General features: G+C 36.6%; 2 protein-coding genes across 10 annotated transcripts in view; one reads left to right on the top strand and one right to left on the bottom strand.

Moving 5' to 3' along the window:
* Positions 1-14978, top strand: part of STK24 (serine/threonine kinase 24) — a 32100-nt gene extending 17122 nt beyond the window's left edge. Inside the window, exons 3-11 of the mRNA XM_026708300.2 lie at positions 1482-1538; positions 2151-2259; positions 2355-2512; positions 4175-4360; positions 5661-5806; positions 8024-8147; positions 9697-9765; positions 12212-12348; positions 13341-14978. Coding sequence (XP_026564085.1) covers positions 1482-1538; positions 2151-2259; positions 2355-2512; positions 4175-4360; positions 5661-5806; positions 8024-8147; positions 9697-9765; positions 12212-12348; positions 13341-13377 — 1023 coding nt within the window. The 3' untranslated portion in view covers positions 13378-14978. The remainder of the gene's footprint in view (positions 1-1481; positions 1539-2150; positions 2260-2354; positions 2513-4174; positions 4361-5660; positions 5807-8023; positions 8148-9696; positions 9766-12211; positions 12349-13340) is intronic.
* A 4467-nt stretch (positions 14979-19445) lies between these two features.
* Positions 19446-21740, bottom strand: part of FARP1 (FERM, ARH/RhoGEF and pleckstrin domain protein 1) — a 145063-nt gene continuing 142768 nt past the window's right edge. For all 9 annotated transcript variants that reach the window (XR_015744590.1, XR_015744591.1, XR_015744593.1 and 6 more), the window contains one exon: positions 19446-20999. Coding sequence is in view for 4 of the 9 variants with exons in the window: in XM_026708298.2 (XP_026564083.1) it covers positions 20918-20999 (82 nt within the window). In the remaining 5 variants the exon portion in view is untranslated. The remainder of the gene's footprint in view (positions 21000-21740) is intronic.

The following is a 21740-nucleotide window of genomic DNA, read 5'->3' as shown; positions in this document are numbered from 1 at the left end:
TGTGAGGCACAGTGCAGATAAGGGAAGGGGATTGTGTGCGCATGCACAGGGGGCTTGGGGAGGGGGGTGCACATTGCATTCTAGGTGCTGGCCCGTGAGAGTGTGTGCATTGGTGTGTGCACAATTTTTGGCACAGGAGCCCCAAAAGGTTAGCCACCACTGCCCTGGTGCATGCTTACTGGTAGGCTATGGCTCAACCTAAACTCTTTCATCTTCTCAAAAATACAGATTTGCAGAAATGAACCATGTTCGTGCCCATCCATAGGTTCCTCCGCCTTAAGGTGACTCAGTCAGCTTATCCCTTCCCTGAACTGTCTTGCCCTTTCTCCCCCCTGCCTGGTTCCTTTCCTCCTTGGTCTGTCCTGATCTGAGACCAAAGGCATTCTGGCAAGTGAAGGGCCAAGGCCAAAGAACGAGATGACAGGGCAGCTTGCTTTTTCACACCAAAGCGTGGTTGCATCCCATCTCTTAAATTAGGACTTGCAACTAAAACTATTGGGCAGAAGGTAAAAATTTCTGTGCTTTTGAAATCCAGTTTTCTTTTAGTTGCTTCTGTTATATAGTAAAACTCCTTTTAATAACTCAAAATTATTTTTAAGTGCTTATTATAAGTTCCAAATTTTACCTTTAATTCTTTGAGACCTGCTAGGCTTATACAAAATTATTGCGGCAGTGAAAATTGTTACTTTTGACTGCTCCTTGCACTTACTGACTGACCTTCACAGCCTTATGATCAAAATTCAGGCCTTTGTTATGTGGCATGGATTTTATGATGGTTGCAGGATCCCAAGGTCATTGGTTGTCACTTGCAGTCTTCCCAGTTCGCTTCCAAAAAAGGAAAATCAATGGTAGAAGCTGGATATGATTGACCACGTGCTTCGCTAAACAATCACGCTGAAGAAGGGGTGTGAAACTCAATTTCATTGAGGGCCGCATCGAGATTGGGTGGGTGTGGCCAACTGGGTGGGTGTAGCTGACTGGCTGGGCGTGGCCAGCTTGATGCCACTCCCCAGACTACTGGCATGCTTCCTCTTTGCACTGGGTAGACTGGACTGAAGCCATGCTGGCCTGATATTTCCTCTTCTCATTGGGTAGAAAGGGCCAGACGGCCCGCGGGCCGGATCTGACCATATCACGGACCTTGTTTTTGACACCCCTATGCTGAACCATGACAAAAATGATTGTGAAATCAGGCACAACTCAATTAACATTCATTTTGGTTAACAATGGAAGCGCCAATCGCAGCTGTGGTCATATGTTGAAGACTACCTGTAACTGGTATATCCATGTATTTATTTTACAATGACAAATAAGCCATTATTTATGGTGGCAAATCATACTTATTTTGTCATTCGCTATGTGCTTTCTTTAACTTGTTAAGTACAGACACAATAAGAAGCAGGCATAATGTACTAAATACTTAAAATTATGATGACATTAGTTTTTTCATTATTTGAATGTCATTTTGTATACATTAACAGGACACAAAATTATGGATAATAATGGAATACCTTGGTGGTGGATCTGCCCTTGACCTTGTAAGTAACCAGTTTTTATTACGATTTCTATAATTCATCTGAATTTTTAAATATTGTCTTGCAGCTTTTATGTCTTACATACATCATAAAAATACATCTATGGCCACTGAACTGTAAATGTCACAATTTTTAATTATTCATGTTAGCAAGGAAGAATTATATATGCATTGCTGAAAAAAATCTTGGTTGAATAATATTGGAAACGTATTTGAAAGTGCATTTAAAGCTTATGGGTGTCCAGTTACAGCTTTTATATTTCTAATCAAAAGTGCAGATGGATAGGTCTTTCATCTCCAAACCATACCTTCATGGATGGATCTCATGGAAACTTGTGTGTTTGCTATCCCCAAAAATAAATATTTGAGGGATTAACATGTTACATCTGAAGGACCTAAATTCCAAGTACATTCTCAGCCAAGAATGCTTCTGGGTGACTTTGTGTCGTTTGATATTTCTGGACCTGACAGAATTGTTGAGCATTATATAACAAGTATAAATAAAATTCGAGTAAATAAAAATGTACTTTATTGGAGTTCAGTGTTATTATTATTATTGATTATTGGTCGTTAATTTTTTGGCCTTTTGTCCTGAAAACAATGTATTTTTTTCTAGTTAGAACCAGGTTCGCTTGATGAAATCCAGATTGCTACAATATTAAGAGAGATTCTGAAAGGACTGGATTATTTGCATTCAGAAAAGAAAATTCATAGAGATATTAAAGGTAAAAACAAAACAAAACTATCGGGGCTCTGCTAGCATTTTGACAATGTAAGCTTAATTTTTCCAATAACAAATTTCTTCTAAACTATTTTCTAGCTGCTAATGTGCTCCTCTCAGAACAAGGGGAAGTCAAGCTAGCAGACTTTGGTGTAGCTGGACAATTAACTGATACACAAATAAAGAGAAATACATTTGTGGGCACGCCATTTTGGATGGCACCAGAAGTAATAAAGCAATCCGCTTATGATTCAAAGGTAAGATTCATGTGCTACTTAATATTTTCAGGCATCGCTCAGAGAGAAACGTATTTTGCACTGTGAGATGTGCAAGTGTACATTTGGTAACTCATCTGTGGGAATTTTTCTGGCCATTCCCTGGTTTCTAATTGTAATTTCCACAGGTGGAATGATATGGGAATGCTGGAAAAGATGTGTATTTTCCATGTGTTTGCATTCTAATTACAGTCACATTCCGGAATAGTTTAGAAACTTAACCCGAGTGGCAGAAAATTATAGGAGTTTGAGAGCTGGTCCATGTAAGGGAACAGTAGATGATCTTTACAGAAGAAGCCTGTAGATTCCAATACATTTTTATTTGGAATAAAGACCGTGATTAAAAATGGAGGAAGTGTGTAAAACATTGCTGCAGGGCTCCCTTCTTTCCTAGCATCTCCATTGATTTTACTTGGTGTCTCATGAGAACCATCCCTAATATCTTAAAATTCTTCATTTTGAATAGGTTGCTAGGTGCTCTTGTGAATAATAACAGTGGAAGCTGTAGGCAGGCTCTTCAGAAGGATGGATGACATGCATAAAGGCTTGATGATGGTTTAAAATTTGAAATGAAAATCAACCGATTTCTTTGGTTATTGTTAACTGCTACTGAGGAGTCCTTAGTGTTCTTGGAGCTTGCTAGTTTTCTTGCAGACATTTCATTATCCTAATTAGATAATATCATCAGAGCACCAACGATGTTACCTAGTTAGGATAATGAAACATCTGCAAGAAAACAAGCTCAGAGAGCACCAAGGACCCCTCATTTCAACCCTTGAGTTACAAATACCCTGTTTCTCCAACAATACGGCCTCCCCCAATAGGAAGTCCCAGCATGTTTTACAGGCATGAAATGAAATTAAGCCCCTCCCCCCAAATTAAGGCCATTATTAAAACATGCGAAATGGGGGGCGAATGGGGGGGCTTGCCATTAGGAAGTACTTTTGTTGCACACCCGGATATGGTGCTGCCTGCGTTGACCCCGATATGAAGTGCCCCTCCAACGCCGAGGTCAACATCCAAGCCATCACCCGAAGATGCAAGGGGGGGAATTAAGTCACCCCAGAAAAGACAGCCTAGCCATTTTTTCGGGGCTCAAAAAAAAAAAAAAGACCCGGCCTTATTATATGAGAAACACGGTATTCTCCTTTCTTGTTAACTGCTACTTTTTGCACCAGCTAAAATAATGCAGCTTTTACATCACCTGATAGGCGACTGTCCACAAAAATTCTTTTGTGGCTGCCATTTATGTAGGTTGCTCATTATTAAAAAAAAAAGTCCTGGAGAACAGTTGATCCATTTCTAGAAGGTACTACAAGATGTGAGGGCCAGGTCTATGAAGAGAAGTAGATTTGGCCTCAGTGAAATGTATATATTAATCCATTTCTACCCTTGTCTTAAAACTCTTTTTCATCTTTTTCACTCATAGGATGTTCCTTGACTGAGTCTAATGTAAAAGGCAAGATCACTTTGCTCAAGCTTGCAACCCGGGTCATTTCTTTTTGCTTTTGTAGCTAAAGTTAAGAAGCAGAGAGGAAAATAGGTACATTTGGAAATGAATAGTTGGTAAAAAGATAGGAAACATGTAAATGATTTCATTTTTTTCACTTTCGTCAAATTATAAACTCCTCCCTCTTTTCACAGGCAGACATATGGTCCCTGGGCATAACGGCCATAGAGCTTGCGAAAGGAGAACCCCCACATTCCGAACTACATCCAATGAAAGTTTTATTTCTGATCCCAAAGAACAATCCACCAACGTTAGAAGGAAACTACAGTAAACCTTTAAAGGAGTTCGTTGAGGCCTGCTTGAACAAAGATCCCAGCTTTGTAAGTTACTAGATTTTGTTAACTGTCTCTGCATGTTGTAGCAGCAGAAGAGCCCAAATTCCTTGTTTGTTTTTCAGAGTGCTAGGAATGTACCTACATGAAGGTTCATTCTATTTAATATTTATTTTTAAAAATAAAAAGTATACTATCTACAAGTTAACTCTGAACATGTTTTATGTTCCTTACTCAAAACCAAGAATGGAGTACTACCTTCTCTTCATTTGAAGAAGTATACATTTCATACTTTAGTCCAGTGTTTCTGAGCTTGGCAGACCCATTCTATCAATGGCATTTGCAGCTTGCTGCAAGTTTTACTTCTGTCCCAACTGTCAGGTTCTGTATAAAATAGTGAGGATATTTGGAATTGTTCTGTAATTGAAAACTTGTGGAAAGTTTGAAACAGTGTAAGTCTGAAATAAAAACATTTTTATTTTTTCTAGTTTCAGATATCCTACTTCCCCAAAACCTGGAAGTTAAAATAAGGATTATGAAATATTAGTATTTTGTTTTTAATGATACATAAGGAAATTAAGACGTGAAATAAATATACCAACTCAAGAAATAAACTGATTGGGGAAAGATGGAGAAATCTGTTCAAATATATTTGCATAGATACAGTTTAAGCAAAAATGACATTTATAGAAATTCATGAAAGTAAAATAATAATAATAAAGAATGAGAAATAGTAAGTGCTGGTAAAGCAAACATTTCAGATTCATTACATGAGACAAATTGGACTGTTTCACTTGGAAAATATGTATTCTTTTCTACATTTTCTACAGAGCTTTCTGTATGTCTAATCAATTGTAAAGAAAAAAAAATCCAGAAATATCCTGTCTTAATTTACAGCATTGATAGTTTTTTATTCCACATATTAAACAAAGAGAGAAACTCCTGGGTTTATCTGCTTAATTTGTCACAAGAATGAAAACATTATAATATATAATTACTGTTTGAATAAATGGTACTTTTCCATTACATGAAAAATGTACTTTTAGTAATATTATACATAATTTATCATATAAAGAGCAATTGCAGAACAATTTTTATTTTACAAATATATGAGGTTCTGAGGCATGGATAAATGGATGGGGGTGAGATCAATAGGATTGGTAAGAACAGCTCCACAAATAATATCTCTTTTATTTTCATTGATTTTTACCCCCCATTGCTTCAAAATTTGTGGAAACTCTTACCACACTTACCAAGGGTAGCGACCAATACATTTTATAAGCAAACAAATTTAGCCATATTGCAACCGACCTCAGTTTAGTAAAGAAACTTACCTTCTATTTTTAAGAGACCAACGGCCAAAGAACTCCTGAAGCACAAATTTATAATACGAAATGCAAAGAAAACTTCCTACTTGACAGATCTCATTGACAGACATAAAAGATGGAAGGCCGAGCAGAATCATGATAATTCCAGTTCTGAAGATTCAGATGGGTGAGTGTGAGCCCAAAAGTTATCAATTTGGTGTTTGAGGATGAAGGAATACTTCAGATATGATGGACAAGATTCACAGTGAGGTTCAGAAGTGTATTCTTAGATGTGTTCTGAATCAGTCTCTTAAAAAGTAGCAAAAGATTTGTGTGTTCTTGAAAATTATGGTCAAGTAAATGTATGCATTCTAAGAATGGAAGTTTTGGAGAAATCTAGAACATCTCATGCCTTATGACTGCCTGGGGAATCTGGGAATTGACATCCACACATCTTAAGAGTTGTGAAGGCTGAGAAATACTGCTTTATCTGAACATACTAATTAAGCCATTGTAAGGGTTGTTTGACGCTTTGGGGGGAAATTAATCCCCTGAAACATTTAGTGGCATTCATGTAAAACTCAATTCTATTGCCACTCTTATGTACAGGAATTAAAAACTGAATTATTACCCATCATCCTTGATTTTGAAGGGTGTCTTCAAGATCTTGAAAGTTTGCCTGAATTTCTCTTAGAGGCTTTCTTTATAACCTTGTCTTTCTACTGGCTGTATCCAATTCCCTTTCTTACTGATTCTTACTATGAATCAAGCAAATGGGTCTTATAAATTTGAGAATTAAATATAGGGAATAAATAAATCTTCTATAATGGGAAGGAAAAAACAGGATAAATGTTAGGTTATTCTGTATTGCATATTGAATCTATTTAAATGAACGTATTGATTGTTATATATTTGGGTACCGAACATCTATTCACAAATACGATATATAGAATATAGAATAACAGAGTTGGAAGGGACCTTGGAGGTGATCTAGTCCAACTCCCTGCACAAGCAGGAGTGTTTATACCATTTCAGATAAGTGGCTGTCCAGTTTCTTGTTGAAAGCCTCCAGTGATGAGGCACAACTTCTTAAGGCAATACATTCCGCTGATTGATTGTTCTTACCATAAGGAAATTTCTCCTTAGTTCTACATTGCTTCTCTCCTTGATTAGTTTCCATCCATTGGTTCTTGTCTTGCCTTCTGGTGCTTTGGAAAATAATTTGACCCCTCACCTTTGTGAAAGCCCCTCAAATGCTACTATCGTATTTCCCCTAGTCCTTTTTTTTTTTTTACTAAATTAGACAACTTCTGCAACCGTTCTTCATATGTCTTAGCCTCCAGTCCTCTTAATTATCTTTGTTGCTCTGTTCTGCACTCTTTCCAGAGTCTCAACATCTTATTGTCTATTGCAGTGACCAAAATTGAATGCAGTATTCCAAATGTGACCATACTAAGGCTTTATAAAGTGCTACTAATACTTCACATGAGCTTGATTCTATCCCTCTATTCATGCTACCTAGGATTGCATTGGTGTTTTTGGCTGCCGCTGCACTGTTGGATCATATTGAAGTGATTGTCCACTTGGACAAGATCCCGGTCATAGTTGCTGGCATTGAGCCAAGTTTGACCTATGCAGTTGGTTTTTCTTGTCTAAGTGTAAAATTTTGCTTTTCTCTACATTGAATTTCATTTTGTTGTACAGAGCCCAGTATTCTAGTCTGCCGAGATTCATCTGGATCTTGATTCTATCTTTTAGGGTGTTGACTATTCCTGCCAACTTAGTGTATCTGCAAATTTGATCAGTGCCCCTTTTATTCCCTTATCTAAATCATTTATAAAGATACTGAAGAGTACTGGGCCTAAACTTAACCTTGGGGTACCCCCACTTCCCTCCATGTGTATCTACATGTTAAGTATGGTTTATAAATCCACTGGGTGGTGATGCTGTCTATCCCACATTTTTCTAGCTTACCAAGAAGTAGGCTGTGATCTGCCTTTGTCAAATGTTGTCAAATACAAAATTTGACAAAGTAAATACAAATCCATTTTGTAGGATTTTGACTTGCCATTAAAATACTTTTCCTTCTGCTCACAGACTTCCACAAATGACTTATTTTAAATTGAACAAGCATTAACATTTTAAGCAAGACAAATAATGGTGGGATAAACGAATGCATTGCTTGCTTGCTTCGATTTGCTTCCTCCAAGTTTCCAAGAGATATAAAAATTCTCATCTGAGCTAAATTAGTAAAAGCATCTCTCGCATCATTTTTATTACTAATATAATTTAGATTTTTGTTGTTGCCTTGAAATATGATTGAATCTGCCAGTTTTGTACTGTCATCAGGTCATCATAAATAACAAGACAACTTGTAAATGTCAGAAATGTATTTGTGTTAAAGTGAAACAGATGAGCAGGCATCAGGTGGCAGTGACTCGGGTGACTGGATATTCACGATCCGAGAAAAAGATCCCAAGAATCTGGAGAACGGAGCGACCCAACTCCACGAGTGGGAAAGAAACAAGGTATTTTGCTATAATTAATGTTGTGGGACATTAATGTAGCATTTTAAACAGTAATGCCTGTTTGGTGGCTGCCTTATCTTGAGGTCTCTTCTAAATTGTGAGGATCTATGTAGATTGAAAACTCAAATGTACCTTGTACTGTTTACCAACGCTCTTGTTTCTTTGAGACAAATGGTTTCTCAACAGTGGTTGGCGGCTCAGCAGTGGGATCCTACCTGTTCCACTACTGGTTCAATGATAGTGCATGTGCGCGCACACCTAACGTGCACGGACCTAATGTGTGCGCGCAGATTTCCACACACCAGCGGAGGCTTGCAGTGCCAATCAGCTGAGAGGATAAAGAAGAGAAAAGCGTAAGGGCGGGTGGGAACACCAATCCTGCGTTTTTCTCTTCTTTCTCCTCTCAGCTGACGGGGAGGCCTTTTTCCCTCCTCTCAGCTAATCATGGGAGACTTTTTTTTACTACCCGTTCAGCAGAACCAGTAGAAATGTTTGCTACTGGTTCTGCCTAACCGGGCCGAACCAGTAGCATACCACCACTGTGGCGGCTGCAAAGCAGCATGAAATACAGTATGAATTACTGTTTGATTATCTGTAAGCTCTTACGTGTTCTCTGTCCTGCAAGTTGGACAGTTATCATTTTATTTAGAGTCAGTTGAAAGGGCAGCAGCGGCTCAAATCCAAAGAACTGGGAGTCTGCTTTTGTTCTCCAAAACACCATGAGCCCAATTGTCTCCATATCTTTGTTTTTGCAGTCCCTAAAGCAGTGGTTTTCAAATTTGGCAAGTTTAAGGTGTGTGGACTTCGATTCTGGGAGTTGACGTCTACACAACTTAAACTTGTAGTTTGCCTTGAAGTTGAATCGCACATCTTAAACTTGCCAAATTTGCAAAACACTGCAACAAAGCATCCTTAGATTGCTGCCACTGCAATTTAGCAGCCAAGTCTTTCCCTCCCTAAGAGTATGTTGAAAAGCTAGCAAAAGTTTTCAGCAGCAGTGTTCTTCTCTTTTTGAGGGCCAAAATAAGGGTTGCACATTTATCATCCTCAAATTCCACCCAACGTCCCCTACTCCCAAAAAATAGAAATGCTGGCCCTGCTGACTCGTCTGAAACTCTCAGATCTGATCTGAGAACAGTTGACCACCCATTCCAATGAAAAGCTTGAGATGCAGTTCAAAAGAATCCTCGATGAAGCATTTGAAGAGCTATTGTTGGAGAGGGGAAAAAAAAAACAGTTGTTCAATCAGGGTATGAACCCATGTTCTTGTATATTCCCTTCTCTTATTTTGTTTCTCTTTCTGACAGGAAATCAGCTCATTCCAAAGTTCCATCAGATATATGCTTTTTGCTACATATAATTTTTCATTTAGGGTTTGAATGCATTGTTCCATTCCAACAGGCTCCTTGCCATGCACATAATTTGATGTGTATCTATTATCTTTTTTGCAGTGTAAGAACTTAATAAGCAATTGTGCAGGCAATCTGGCTTCTTACAAGTCTTTATATTCTATTTTAACTAATTTGCAATGTATTTTTTTTTCTGAAAGGAAAATACCATTCAAAGGCGCCCTGCATCTCGAAGCTTATCTACAATTATATCGCCATTATTCACAGAGGTAATATCACTGGATTAATCATTTCTTCTCCCATTTAGAGATTTTTAGAGATTGTATGAAAATTTTAGAGATTGTATGAAAAAATTAGAGAAAATAAGGGAAAATTAATGCAGCCAGAATTGTTCTGATAAGCGTATCTTTCAAGTATGTTGAAAGAGAAGCTGCTCAACTCTTGTGATGCATAGGGAGAGCATTCAACAAATGATTGCATGTTGGAAGCTTAACTTAGTGCCAAGTTTTTAATGCTTATGATTTTAAAAGATTTTGGTATAGTTTTTAGGTTGTTTTTTCCCATTATTTTAATTTTTGATTAGAAGCCATCCAGATTTTGATATCAAATTGACAACTGTATAAAAGTTTTAAATAGACATATAAATAAAAAGGATTTTGATGTCTTCGGAAAGGATATAACTTACATTTTTTTAGAACAGCTGGGAATCCTGGATAGGATCCATTACAGGGCCATCCACATTATTGACTCCATGATTGCTTCAAGGTGTAAGGTGAGGGGGGAATGTACACCGATTTTGATGTGATGGTTGTCATAGCAAAATCGTGGCAAATGCCACGTGTTGGAGTGACATCGTGTATTTGTTTCAGTTTAATTATATTTATTTCAATGTATATAGCTGTCCACTCAAAATAATTCTGGGCAGTCTACAACATTAAAACAGTAAAGAAATAAAAATAAGTAAGAATCCAGGAAAATATATAATATTAAAGAGCGTATAGACATACACATAAACTTATAGTGCTGAGGTCAAAGTTAATTTTGCATTAATATCAACACTTTAATGGTTCATGCAGGCTCCTGGCCCTGAATCCAAAGGAAGAGCCATGTCATTCTAAAAACCAGCATGGTTGGAAGCCTCCTCCAGATCTTGGGGCAATGATAGACTTTCCAAAACCCAACCAGCTGCACTTTTTAATAAATGGGATCCAAACTTCTTGAGTGAGCAACACTTGGAGATAGACAGTCAGTCCCTTAAATATCCTCTGGTTGTACCATGGAGGAGTTTATGCATGATAGATAACCAGTACCTTGTTTTATAGCCAAAAGCCTTCTGGGCCTTATGCGTGCCCATAATTACCTTCACTGCTGAACTGTGGACTCTTCAAAGGGAGTCCCATCTAGAATGCCTCATAATACTCCATTAAAGAAGTCACTAAGGCATGACTGTCCAATAGCCGGGCCTCCCAGTGTAGGCATGGTAGTCATAGACATGCAAGATGGATTTAGGCAAAAGCCCTTCTAGCCAAGACTTCCATCTGCCCTGGAAGCATAAGTTGCAAGGCCAGGAGTATCTCCAGATTGCAAAGCATTTGTGTCTGGGGCAGCCAGGTCCCCTCCACAGGAAAAGATAGAAGATCTCCACGATCTTGTCGTCCTAAATTGCACAGCATTTGATGTTGCTAGAGGTGACCTGAGCCATTTCTCCATCCATACCCCTCACAGCACTCAAAATGGAGATGGAGCCTTGAAGACAAGACTTGGGTGAAACAGGAGCCAAGTAATCTGTGTTACCAGATAACCTCCCTCATCAGCTTCATGCGAATGTTAAGTAGCAGAGAGGAGGTTGTCAAACTCTGAGACATCTGACATGCAGGGACAGGATTTCTGACTTCTAACTGGAATTGGTTCTTAAGAAAGAAGAACCACCTTCTTTTCCATGGCTTTAAAGTCAACAGAGAGCAGGGTGGGTGGAGAAACCACCAGTCTGGGAACAGCAGCAGTGGGAGAACCTGGCGCCTTTGTGATGCCCACCCATAGACACGTCCCATAGGACGTGGGTTGTCCTATGTGAAGTTGTTCCACATAGGCATTTAGTGATGCAGTTCCTAATTTGCTGTTTCTTAAACTGTTATTCATGCTGAGTCTTGCACATCAGTAAGATCTTCTTTTTAAAAAAGGCAATAAAATTTTACTTTTTCGTACCAGAAGAAATTCACTTCCCTAGAATAAAGACAGTTTCGAATGATAGTAGGATTTGAAATGATGTGTAAATGATGAGGTGTAATAAATCATTATTTTTAAAATACCTCAGCCTCATTTGTGTTACTTTCTCTTCTACTTATAAAAAGGATTTCTAATGTAGGGAAAGAGGAGTGGTAAAGAGCAAGAGTAGTAGTTGTGATCAAAATACCAGAAATGGTCCTATTTTATGTTTGTGGTGACCATCTGGATTACGGCCCTTATGTAAATTGACAAACAGTTGCTAATTTAAAGCTTGTTTCCTTCCTAGAGTTTCATAGAAAATGTGTATTTTCTAATTTGCATTGATTTAAGGCTTATTCAGACTCTATGAAATGATTTATATGCACCCTGTATGATTCCACACAGTCTCTAGACAAAGCACTGAGCTCTGTTGTTGTTATTTTTTTATCCATACACATTTATTTTGCAAACATTTCAGGTGCTTATAACTAATCCTCTTCTGATTTGTAGTTGAAAGAGAGAAGCCAAGCTTGTGGGGGAAACATGGGCTCCATAGAAGAACTGAGAGAGGCTATTTATTTAGCTGAAGAAGCTTGCCCGGGAATTTCAGATACCATGGTGTCTGAACTAGTACAGCGGCTTCAGAGGTAATAATTAATTACAGTAAAGATAACAATAACATTACAGGAGCCTCTGTGGTGCAGTGGTTAGAATGCAGTATTGCAAGCTACTTCTGCATCCAGCTGCCTGCAATTTGGCAGTTCAAATCCCACCAAGGCTCAAGGTTGACTCAGCCTTCCATCCTTCCGAGGTGGGTAAAATGAGGACCCAGATTGTTGGGGGCAATAGGCTGACTCTAAACCGCTTAGAGAGGGCTGTAAAGCACTATAAAGCGGTATATAAGTCTAAGTGCTATTGCTGTTGCTATTCCATTTGGACAGAGTTACTACACACATTTCCTATTTTTGTTATTCATATTAAAATCATTGGAGCTTTTTTTTTAGTTCTTTATAAAAAAGATGATAATGAAATTCTTAGAAAGTTTAGAACTTTTAGAACTCTTATTAGCGTATCAAAACCCGCAATATCAACTTAAAAGCAGTTTTAATTTTTTATTGGACTGTTCCTATAGCAAATATTAGCTTTTGTTGGATTGTTCCTATAGCAAATATTAGCTTCTATCAGAATAGGGTCCACATGTATTTTCCTGATGGAAATATTTGCCTTTTTGTTTTGATGTTGGTGAAATTAAGCAAGCATCTCTGCTGAAAGTCATAGATCCTTCCAGAATAGCAAATACGTTTTGGCCATCTCCATTTCAGATAATATAAAATCAGAAAAAAATGTGCTAAGCTCATAATGTTCTTTGATAGTGAAATTGTTTTATATTCTGTGTATTCATGTCTTGGTCATTTGTACTATTTAGAAAATCAGTAGTTTTCTAAAAAAAAACAACAACTTTCTATAAGAAAGGTAACTTTGGAAAGCTGGTTCTCAACTTCTGACTCAAGACTCTGCTTTTAAGTGCAGGAGTATATTTTTCTAAAAGAGTGCATCTGAGATACATTTATTTTTATTTACTGTGTAAAACATTTTGTTTACTTCTTTTGTTTTAACAACTTGCTTTTTCCCTTCCCAGGTACTCAGTAGCTGGAGGGAGCAGCTCATCCCACTGAAGTCTGACCCCATGACCACCTTTGCTACTTCACTGGGGCTCCTGCAGGCACCTGTTCTCAGGTTGGTCTTCCACAATTGGCAGGCAATCACATGGACATTTTGAAAGTGCATCAACAGAAGAAGGTGTTTTAGCAAGAGCACTGTTTTTCAACTCTGTATAGGTTTTTTTTTTTAAATAATGCACATATTCAAAGGAGGTATCTTTATACATTTCTGAGATGTAAATTTAGGATTTCAGTTAGGAACTAAAGCTATTGTGAAATCTCAGGTATCTTGTGTTAAGTCATTGGCCTTCAGCTCAAGGATCCATAGGTGGGTGGCGTTTCAATCTGAAATGTGTGCACTAGTGGCACTGCCGCCATTTTCTTTGTTTTAAGGTTTTGTTTTAAGAAAGAAATGGAAGTCAGGAGTTCAATCCAATGTTTCATGTTCACATTTAACATGGATTTGGGATTTGAAAGAGTTGAAGGCAACCGCTTTAAGTAAAAAAATAATCTGTGAATTGGATGTATTATTGGCTCTGTGTACAAATTTGTATATAGTCACTTTTTTTACTGAAATCTGCTTGACATGCATATGGATTCCTCTGTACAAATTGCCAAGTGCTTCTGTAGATGATATTAGTGAGGTAAATATCAACTTATTATAGGCTTGTTGTCTTTGTTTCTATGAAAATTTTAAATTGTATTATGGCAGGTTTTGCTTGACCTTTGTTTATAGGTCAGAAATAAAGCCGTGCTATAAAAATCCGGTTTATACCTCAGATGCAGATTTTTTTTTTGTTACACAGTAACATTTTTTTTTGTTTCTAATCATGGTACGAAATTGTTTTAATTTAGGATATCATATTTTTTGGAGTTCTCTAGTTTTGCTTATCTTCATGGTTTTATATCTTGTTTAAAATTGTGCCAATCCAAAGTTTAAATTTGTTTTTAATAATTTTCTTTTGGAATTAATCTTAACATATAATTGAAGAAGGCACTTTTTATATGCTTCCTAGATTTATCCTGGATAAATAATGGCAGTTTTGCAAAATGCTGGTTATAAACAGAATTTAAAAAATGTGAGCAACTTTAGTTACAATCATTGAAATCAAAATTGGGTTTTAGTTTTGTATCTGAAATTCATTGTGTGGTAGAGGATGATATATGAAATTTCATTAAGATCTAAAATAGAAACTGCAATTCACTTTGATAGGTAAGAACTAGTACAGTATAACTTGTCTATTGTTAAAATAAATACATGATCAAAATCCCATCTGAATTTTTATTTTGAGGTATTTGGAGAAAAGTGAAATAAAAATGTAGTTTAAAAGGTGTGATTAGTCAATAATTTTGGAAGGGGCTTGCTCTTTGCTGATTTACAATAAAATAATGCTTTCAATATTATTACACTGTTTCGGTTTCAACATGAAATCTGTATTGTAATCTTAAAAAAAAATAAACACAGTAACTCTAAAAGACAACTTGCTGTAGAAGATTTAACCCTATGACCAAGCCTTGGGTGAAAATCTCCGTTCTAATTTGTTTTGAGAAAAGCAAAATAATGGAATAAAGGATGGGCACATTGTGTCAATGGAAATAAACTCACTGCATGTTTAGAACTTGTAATATTCCTCTTATCAATGTAAAGATTGAACACTTTACTAAATTGAGTGGAAATAATATTTTACTGCCTTGTGTTTTGAGTCAGCCATGCTGCCATCCCAGTAGAGTGGGCGTGATGTTAATTGGATGGATTTTGTAGTAGTCTCTACCCCAGTGTTTACAGTCTGTGAAATGTAGCATGATGTAAGCTACACATTGAATTAGGATAAGGTAGGTGAGAGATATCTCGAGTTTTCAGCTAAGCTTGTATGCAGTCCCAAATCTGGTAACCTTTTAAGACTTTTGATTGCAAGAATGTTGATTGCAAGATTTTGTTAAACGGAAGCCAAAAAAACCTCAGTGATTTGCTCTTTAAAATTAATAAATTAATATTTTGTCAGAGCTAAGTTCTTTCACAGATATGGTTTTTCCAATATTGTTTATTTTAAACCAGTTAAAAGATTACTATTTTGCAGTTTGCTGTTTGAGCCAGTGCAGTTTATTTAAATATCAGTTTAATTGACTTAATCCCATACAAATTGTAAATATGCACAGATTTTCAAAATGACATCTTGTTTGATATACATGAAACAACTTGGTGAAAGCGAATTGTCTTTGCGTTATATTGTAATCAAATTTAAACTCTAAAACACCCTTTGGTGTTTCAAGTCCATTTTTACTCTGACTGTTTAACTTTACAGTATTGTTTATTGATCCTTTAAATATTGTTTTAGAACTTCCCTAAACAAACCCAGCATTGCAGTGTTATATGTATTCAGGATTATTCTTTGGAGGTTGATAGCAGTTTCCTGCGTATTAAATAAGGTAATATTTCTGTCGTTTTACTAAAGGGCACCAAAATATGTTGGTGTAGAGTGGAGGAATTTCCCATTTTTCATAATGAAATTGCTAAGCAATCTAAAAGTAAGCCAAGTCTTTCAAACTGCAAAGGTTTTCTATCTGGGTCTGTTGGGCCACTTTTTAACTATTAATTAGAATATATATTTCCATTATAGCCACACACTTGTAAATCAACTTTTGAGACCACTGGTTTTTCTTGTGAAATTGTGAGAAATTGTTCCTGTTTACTCACAATCATTTAGGTGCCACCCTCCACCTGCCCCCCCTCACCCCCCCCCCCCGGCCTCAGAGTTCATTGCACTATATTTTGATTAGTTCATCACCCTTATAGGAAGCATTTTGTATGTTACATAATTTTCAGTATTGATATTTTTGTAATAGTTTAGAACCTATTGAAGTTGCTTTTGAATAGTGGAATTTTGCAGCCATTCGTGCAAATGGGAGTGTATCTTATATTGGCTTATATATGTGTCATGTATCAATGGATGGAAGAATTTAATTTTGAAGTTGCAAGATAACAGGTATATTGGGATACAAAGTGCTGAAATCAATTTCCACCCTCATATATATAGGCAGTGAGCCGTAGCACAAACATAAAACTAGACTTCATTGTATCCTTGTCAATCTTCTACTGAATTGAAGTCGTAAATACATAAAATGGCAAAGCAAGTTATTTTGGCATTTTAAAGACTAACTGAAATACTATTAGATAAATGTTAATGGGCAGGAGTCCATTTTATCACACGAATAAAATTTTACTAGTCAGCAATTATTTATTGTGGGTTTGGAATGCTGTGAAATATACCTGTAGAATGCAAACTACTGAAATTTGCAGTTACATGTAGAATTTTGTGGTTTTTCCATCTATTGATTTTTCCCCCTTTGGCACTCATAATGTACATGGACATACACAAAATCTTAGTAACACTTGTGCACCTGACAAAGTAGAAGGTTAGTCCAAAGTAGAAGGTTAGTCCACTTGTGCACCTGACAAAGTAGAAGGTTAGTGGAAAAGATATGTTCCTTTAGTTTTCATTTCCAAATTTATAAAATGAATTAGTAATGTAGCTTATGGCTCTTTCACCATGTCCAAACAAGTAATTTCACATGGGGTGGGAGGTAGAAGCTATTCTAGCAAAGATATGTGCATATATGATGCATAGAACATTGAAAGTGCTTAAATTAGCACATAAAATCCTCCTTTCCATTATATACACAACACAAAGAGTATATATAACACTGTACACTAGAATACTTGTAATATTTCAGAAAATTTACACTAAGTATCCCAGAATATTTCCTGGAAATTTTCCAATTTAAACACTGTAGTAAATCAATCTCACTGATCTCTAATCCAATTCATGGCATAATAAATTGGTTAAGATATCACGAGACTTTATTTTTGCTTTTTTAGGTTAGCATAGTAATTGTTGTACATTATGGTGAACTAGAAATGTTTTTAATTAGAGATGTTTAATTGTTAAGAGCCATAAATCTAAAGGTCTTCAGATTTAAAATTATTGATACCAGAAAGAGAGCAGTAATTGTATATTTCTGTCATCTAACAACTTTTAGTAGAGTCTGCATATTCAAAACATCTACATGCTTGAGTAATTCACAGTAGCTGGATAAAATATTCTAAGTATGAACTGGATGCTTTTTTTAAGAGAAGCATAAAATTATGATTTCCTTGCTGAATTATGGCAAAGGTCTAACTCTGGCCAACAGTTGCTTTTTGGAAATGCACAACATAGTGGCCTAATATTTGGCTTATTTTTTTTCATAAGGATCTGGGAATGCCTCTTTTATCTCTATCCATATGGAGGTCCTATTTTTAGCCATCGTGTGACATATGCAGTGAAGACCTATTCTTTGATCAGGCTCTGTTTACTTCTGTAATTCTGCTGTTTATAACCTGTATACAGTATATTTGCCTATGTCAGATATCAACCTATTTTCAAAACCTTGTATGTTTCATGACACAGAAATAAAGAAATACAACCATTTTGATATGTTATTGAGCAGCGTATTTATATCACATACTTTACAAGGGAGTACACTTCAGAATTTAGTGACACTCAAAGGGAAAAACAGAATTATAAGCTATTGTGTTACTGAAAGTCCAAATACTATTATGGCTGCAATGTTTTGGAAAAACGGATGTAAATATGCTTATCAAACTGTTAGGTTGTGTACAGGTGGAAATATTGCCTAAGAATTTTGAGTGTTTTTCCCCCTCAGTCATGGTTAGACTAAAACAGAATTGCAAGAGAGGTGTGTACTTTTTGAAATCAGTTTCAATGTAAGAAGTGTCATGCATATATGACTAAACTCACACCACATATGGGCTTATCCATTTTGCAGTCAGTCAGTAAAATTTTCAGACGGTATCTTGCCAAACTGATGAGTATAAGCCGTGTCAGTAAAGGGTTGTTTAGTTCCTTTAATTATTCCAAACTCTCCCCCCCCACATCTCCCCCCCCCCCACCTCTCTCTCACACATCTATCACCTACATCTATCTAATCATGGAAATGTCAATGCAGTTGGCATAAACTCTTTGTTTCAGTTAATTACTTAATTAGTTTTAATTATTTGAAACCAAACATAGAAGTACATAAACCATATCGTAATCTGAAAGGTGTAGCTTTGGAATAAAATGGGGAAAACTTTTATATCCACTTTTGTTGCTGTTTTATTTAGGAACATCGTTCAAAAAAAAAAAAGGCAGCGTGATTATTAAATTTTGTATGTAAATCTAAATAGCAACAGCTGAAAGCAAAAATAAACTGTTATAAAGCAATGTTCCTGCAAGAGGTCTCTGATAGGTAATAGAAAACACTGAATAAGTGATTTGAGCTCATGATATTTATATCCTGAGGAACAGACAGTGGCAAAAGCTGAAAATTTGGGCCACATTTAGCATTACAATACTGTGACTTCCCAGGAAGCAAATCCAGCTGCTAAGACCAAACCGTTGCAAACCTTGCCGAACAGAAAAGGCATAAGCTAAAAGCTGCAGTAGTAAATAAGGAACATGGGCATAAGTTTGCATGATGATTTTATATGACCCTCAAAATTATATGCAAAAATGTCTCTAAATATAGTTCCAGCTGTTTTGTTTTTATTTTCTTCTCCCAATCTATTTGTAGCTGTTTACTTCTCAAACAAAAGAAGCTGGGGAGGTTTCAAAGAGACATAATGAGGTCAACAGCAGCCTAGTTGACATGGTTCATCTTCTTTCCGCCACTTAAAAACAAAACAATTAAAAAGGAGTGGCTCTTTTTTACAGCAACAAGAGTCTAACAACCTTCTAGGATTCTGCTTCAATCTCATGGTTTAGCTGGAAAAATCAAGCCACAACCCGGGGGAGGGTGGGGAGGTATGGGAGAGAAAAACTTTTGAACCAACCCTGGATTGCAAAATGCACGTCGGGATATGTAGACCAAAGGAAGTGTGACTGGACAACTTTTCATGCACTCATTTTGATGAACTTTGTTGCCTAAATCAGTTGTGCACACATAAATTATGTGATATCAATTATGCACATTCAAAATAACATTTGATTTGTAAATGGCAAGAAACAAACATCATCAAAGGAAACCCTCAAAGCTATACAGTGTTTAAAGCTGTTGAGGTATTTTATTCCCTTTTCAGTAAGCAAATCTTAAAACATGTTTATACAACAGAGCCTCTATATTTGGCAAACCTGCTCTTAAAGCAAGAGATTGATTGATACGGTGGTAACCATTTCTCTTAAAATGCGTGACAAATGATGTGGGATTCATATTACATCTAATAATACAGAATAAATCTATTTCAATGGCTGGAAAGCGTATATTCTCAGTCAATCTTTAGAACAGCCTTTCTCAACTTGTGTTCCATGAGAGGTCATTATTATGTTTTAAAAAATACTATTTTTTTAACCTTGTGTGCCATGCAATGCCAACACTCCCAAAGGTGGGAATTTTTACTGCAACCCAGCTTGCTGATCATAGTAATGTACCGTGAGCTTTAGATAGAACAATTTTTATGCAACGGTTTTCTGAGCCCTGAAAATTATTTCAAGGCTTCCTCCAGGGGAAAAATGGTTGAGAAAGGCTGTTTTGGACTCTTGAGTGGGCTGGACATCGATTAAATGAACATATTTAATTTCTAATTGCTTCCCAATTTGTACAGACAAAATATGAATTGATTTATAGTACCACTTATAAAGGTGCAGAAGCACAGGATATATTGGGACAAAACATTACAGAAACAAATGTTTCCTTTGAAAAGATGCACCCGCCTCTGTTCTTATTGAAACACTAATTTTCTGACAAAAAGTTAATGCCACAATCCTTGTAGAACACAGATATTGACATTTTGTTACACAAAATATTATACCATCTTAAGCTTCCTAACACATCGTTACGAGTATTTCATGGGGTAAAATATGTAAACTGTTTCTCAGGCATGATTTTCTATCTCAATATGAATTTTCATTAAAAAAAAAAGCAGGCAAACCCATCTGACAGCATAGGAAGGAAATATTTCCAACTTCAAGAAGTGAGATGAATTGAACAAACTACATATTGGGCTGCCAGTTTTAATTCTTACAAGCAAACTGTGTAGAAACATCAAAAATAAAAACTTTATACCTTGAAGATTTATGTTGAGGTGGTAAAGTGAATAGAAGATAAGAAACCAAACCAAAAATCAGTCCAAAACTCATTTTGAGGGTCTGTATACTAAAGAAGAGGCATCTTGTTTTCAAGGAAATATAAAAAAAATGAACTTGCTACAAAATTGGTCTATATATTTCTGGTGCAAATTTTTTCAGGCAAAGAAATATCTTTCGGCATTTGGCACTCCAAGGGACAATATTTTAATACTGGCACAAGCTAAAAAACCACACCAAAGAACAAATACAAGACATGAAACCCTCATGTGGCTGATAATAGTAAACAAACCTGCTGAGGCATTATTTCAAAAGCTGATTCAAAACATTTTTAATAGATGTGTGTTTTACTAAATCTTAAAAGGCGGGAAATTAATTCAAATATCCTCTAAAAAAGCAGCAGTTGCTGGAATGAACCATTTGGAGTTCAGCCATCAATAAACATGGGATTCTTCATGACTTAATACACGGACACGTGAGGCTGGGCCTGTGGCACTTCGGATTACCTCCATCCACCTAAGCAAGAAGAAAGACAACCATCAGGACTTGCTACGCTGCACAGGTGGGAAGCTTTTCTGTTGTGGATGTGGCTTCACATAGGTAAACATATTAGGTGAGTTTGGGAGAGGTCAGTAGGATGGCAAAAGGGACGGAGAAGACGGCTCTGCTTCTGTCTGCAGGACATGTTCTTTCCCAATTCTATTCCAGCCTGTTCTTTCAACAGCTGATCTGGTTGGCCAGAGTGGGATGGACTTGGGGAAGAACAATGGAGAGAACTCTTCCCACAGGCTGTCCTAAAGACATAGGTTGCCTTTTCCATCCTAATAGCTTTGCTAGAAAACATTAAGAGGACCGTGGGGGATACAGTAAAAAAAAGTGAACTGGAATGCCAGTCTTTGTTTCACCCATTTCAAGTTCAATTCTCTGGGACAATCAACCAGGCATGGGAATTCTGATGGGACCTTGTATGGAAAGAGCTCAAAACCTCCACTGTGAGCAGTGTGATGGCAGAGGGAAAACAGTAGTAGTGGTTCCGTGCAAGAGATTTTTCAACCCCAGCAGGTTTAAGATGTGCTTCAACTCCCAGAATTCCCCAGCCAGCATTAAGTCCACATATTCTAAAGTTGTTGGAATTTGAGAAATCCTGCATTCAACCACCATTTGTAAACTAAACTTTACCTACATTATGGAGGAAGACACATTTATTTAAATGTACTTTGCTACAGAATATTTAGGTTTCACAGTAGAAAGTTTGAA

The sequence above is a fragment of the Pseudonaja textilis genome, chromosome 8 (genome assembly GCF_049901715.1).
Source record: "Pseudonaja textilis isolate UNSWEBS1 chromosome 8, rPseTex1.2, whole genome shotgun sequence".
Taxonomy (NCBI): domain Eukaryota; kingdom Metazoa; phylum Chordata; class Lepidosauria; order Squamata; family Elapidae; genus Pseudonaja; species Pseudonaja textilis.
This window is presented reverse-complemented; position numbering and strand designations above follow the sequence as displayed.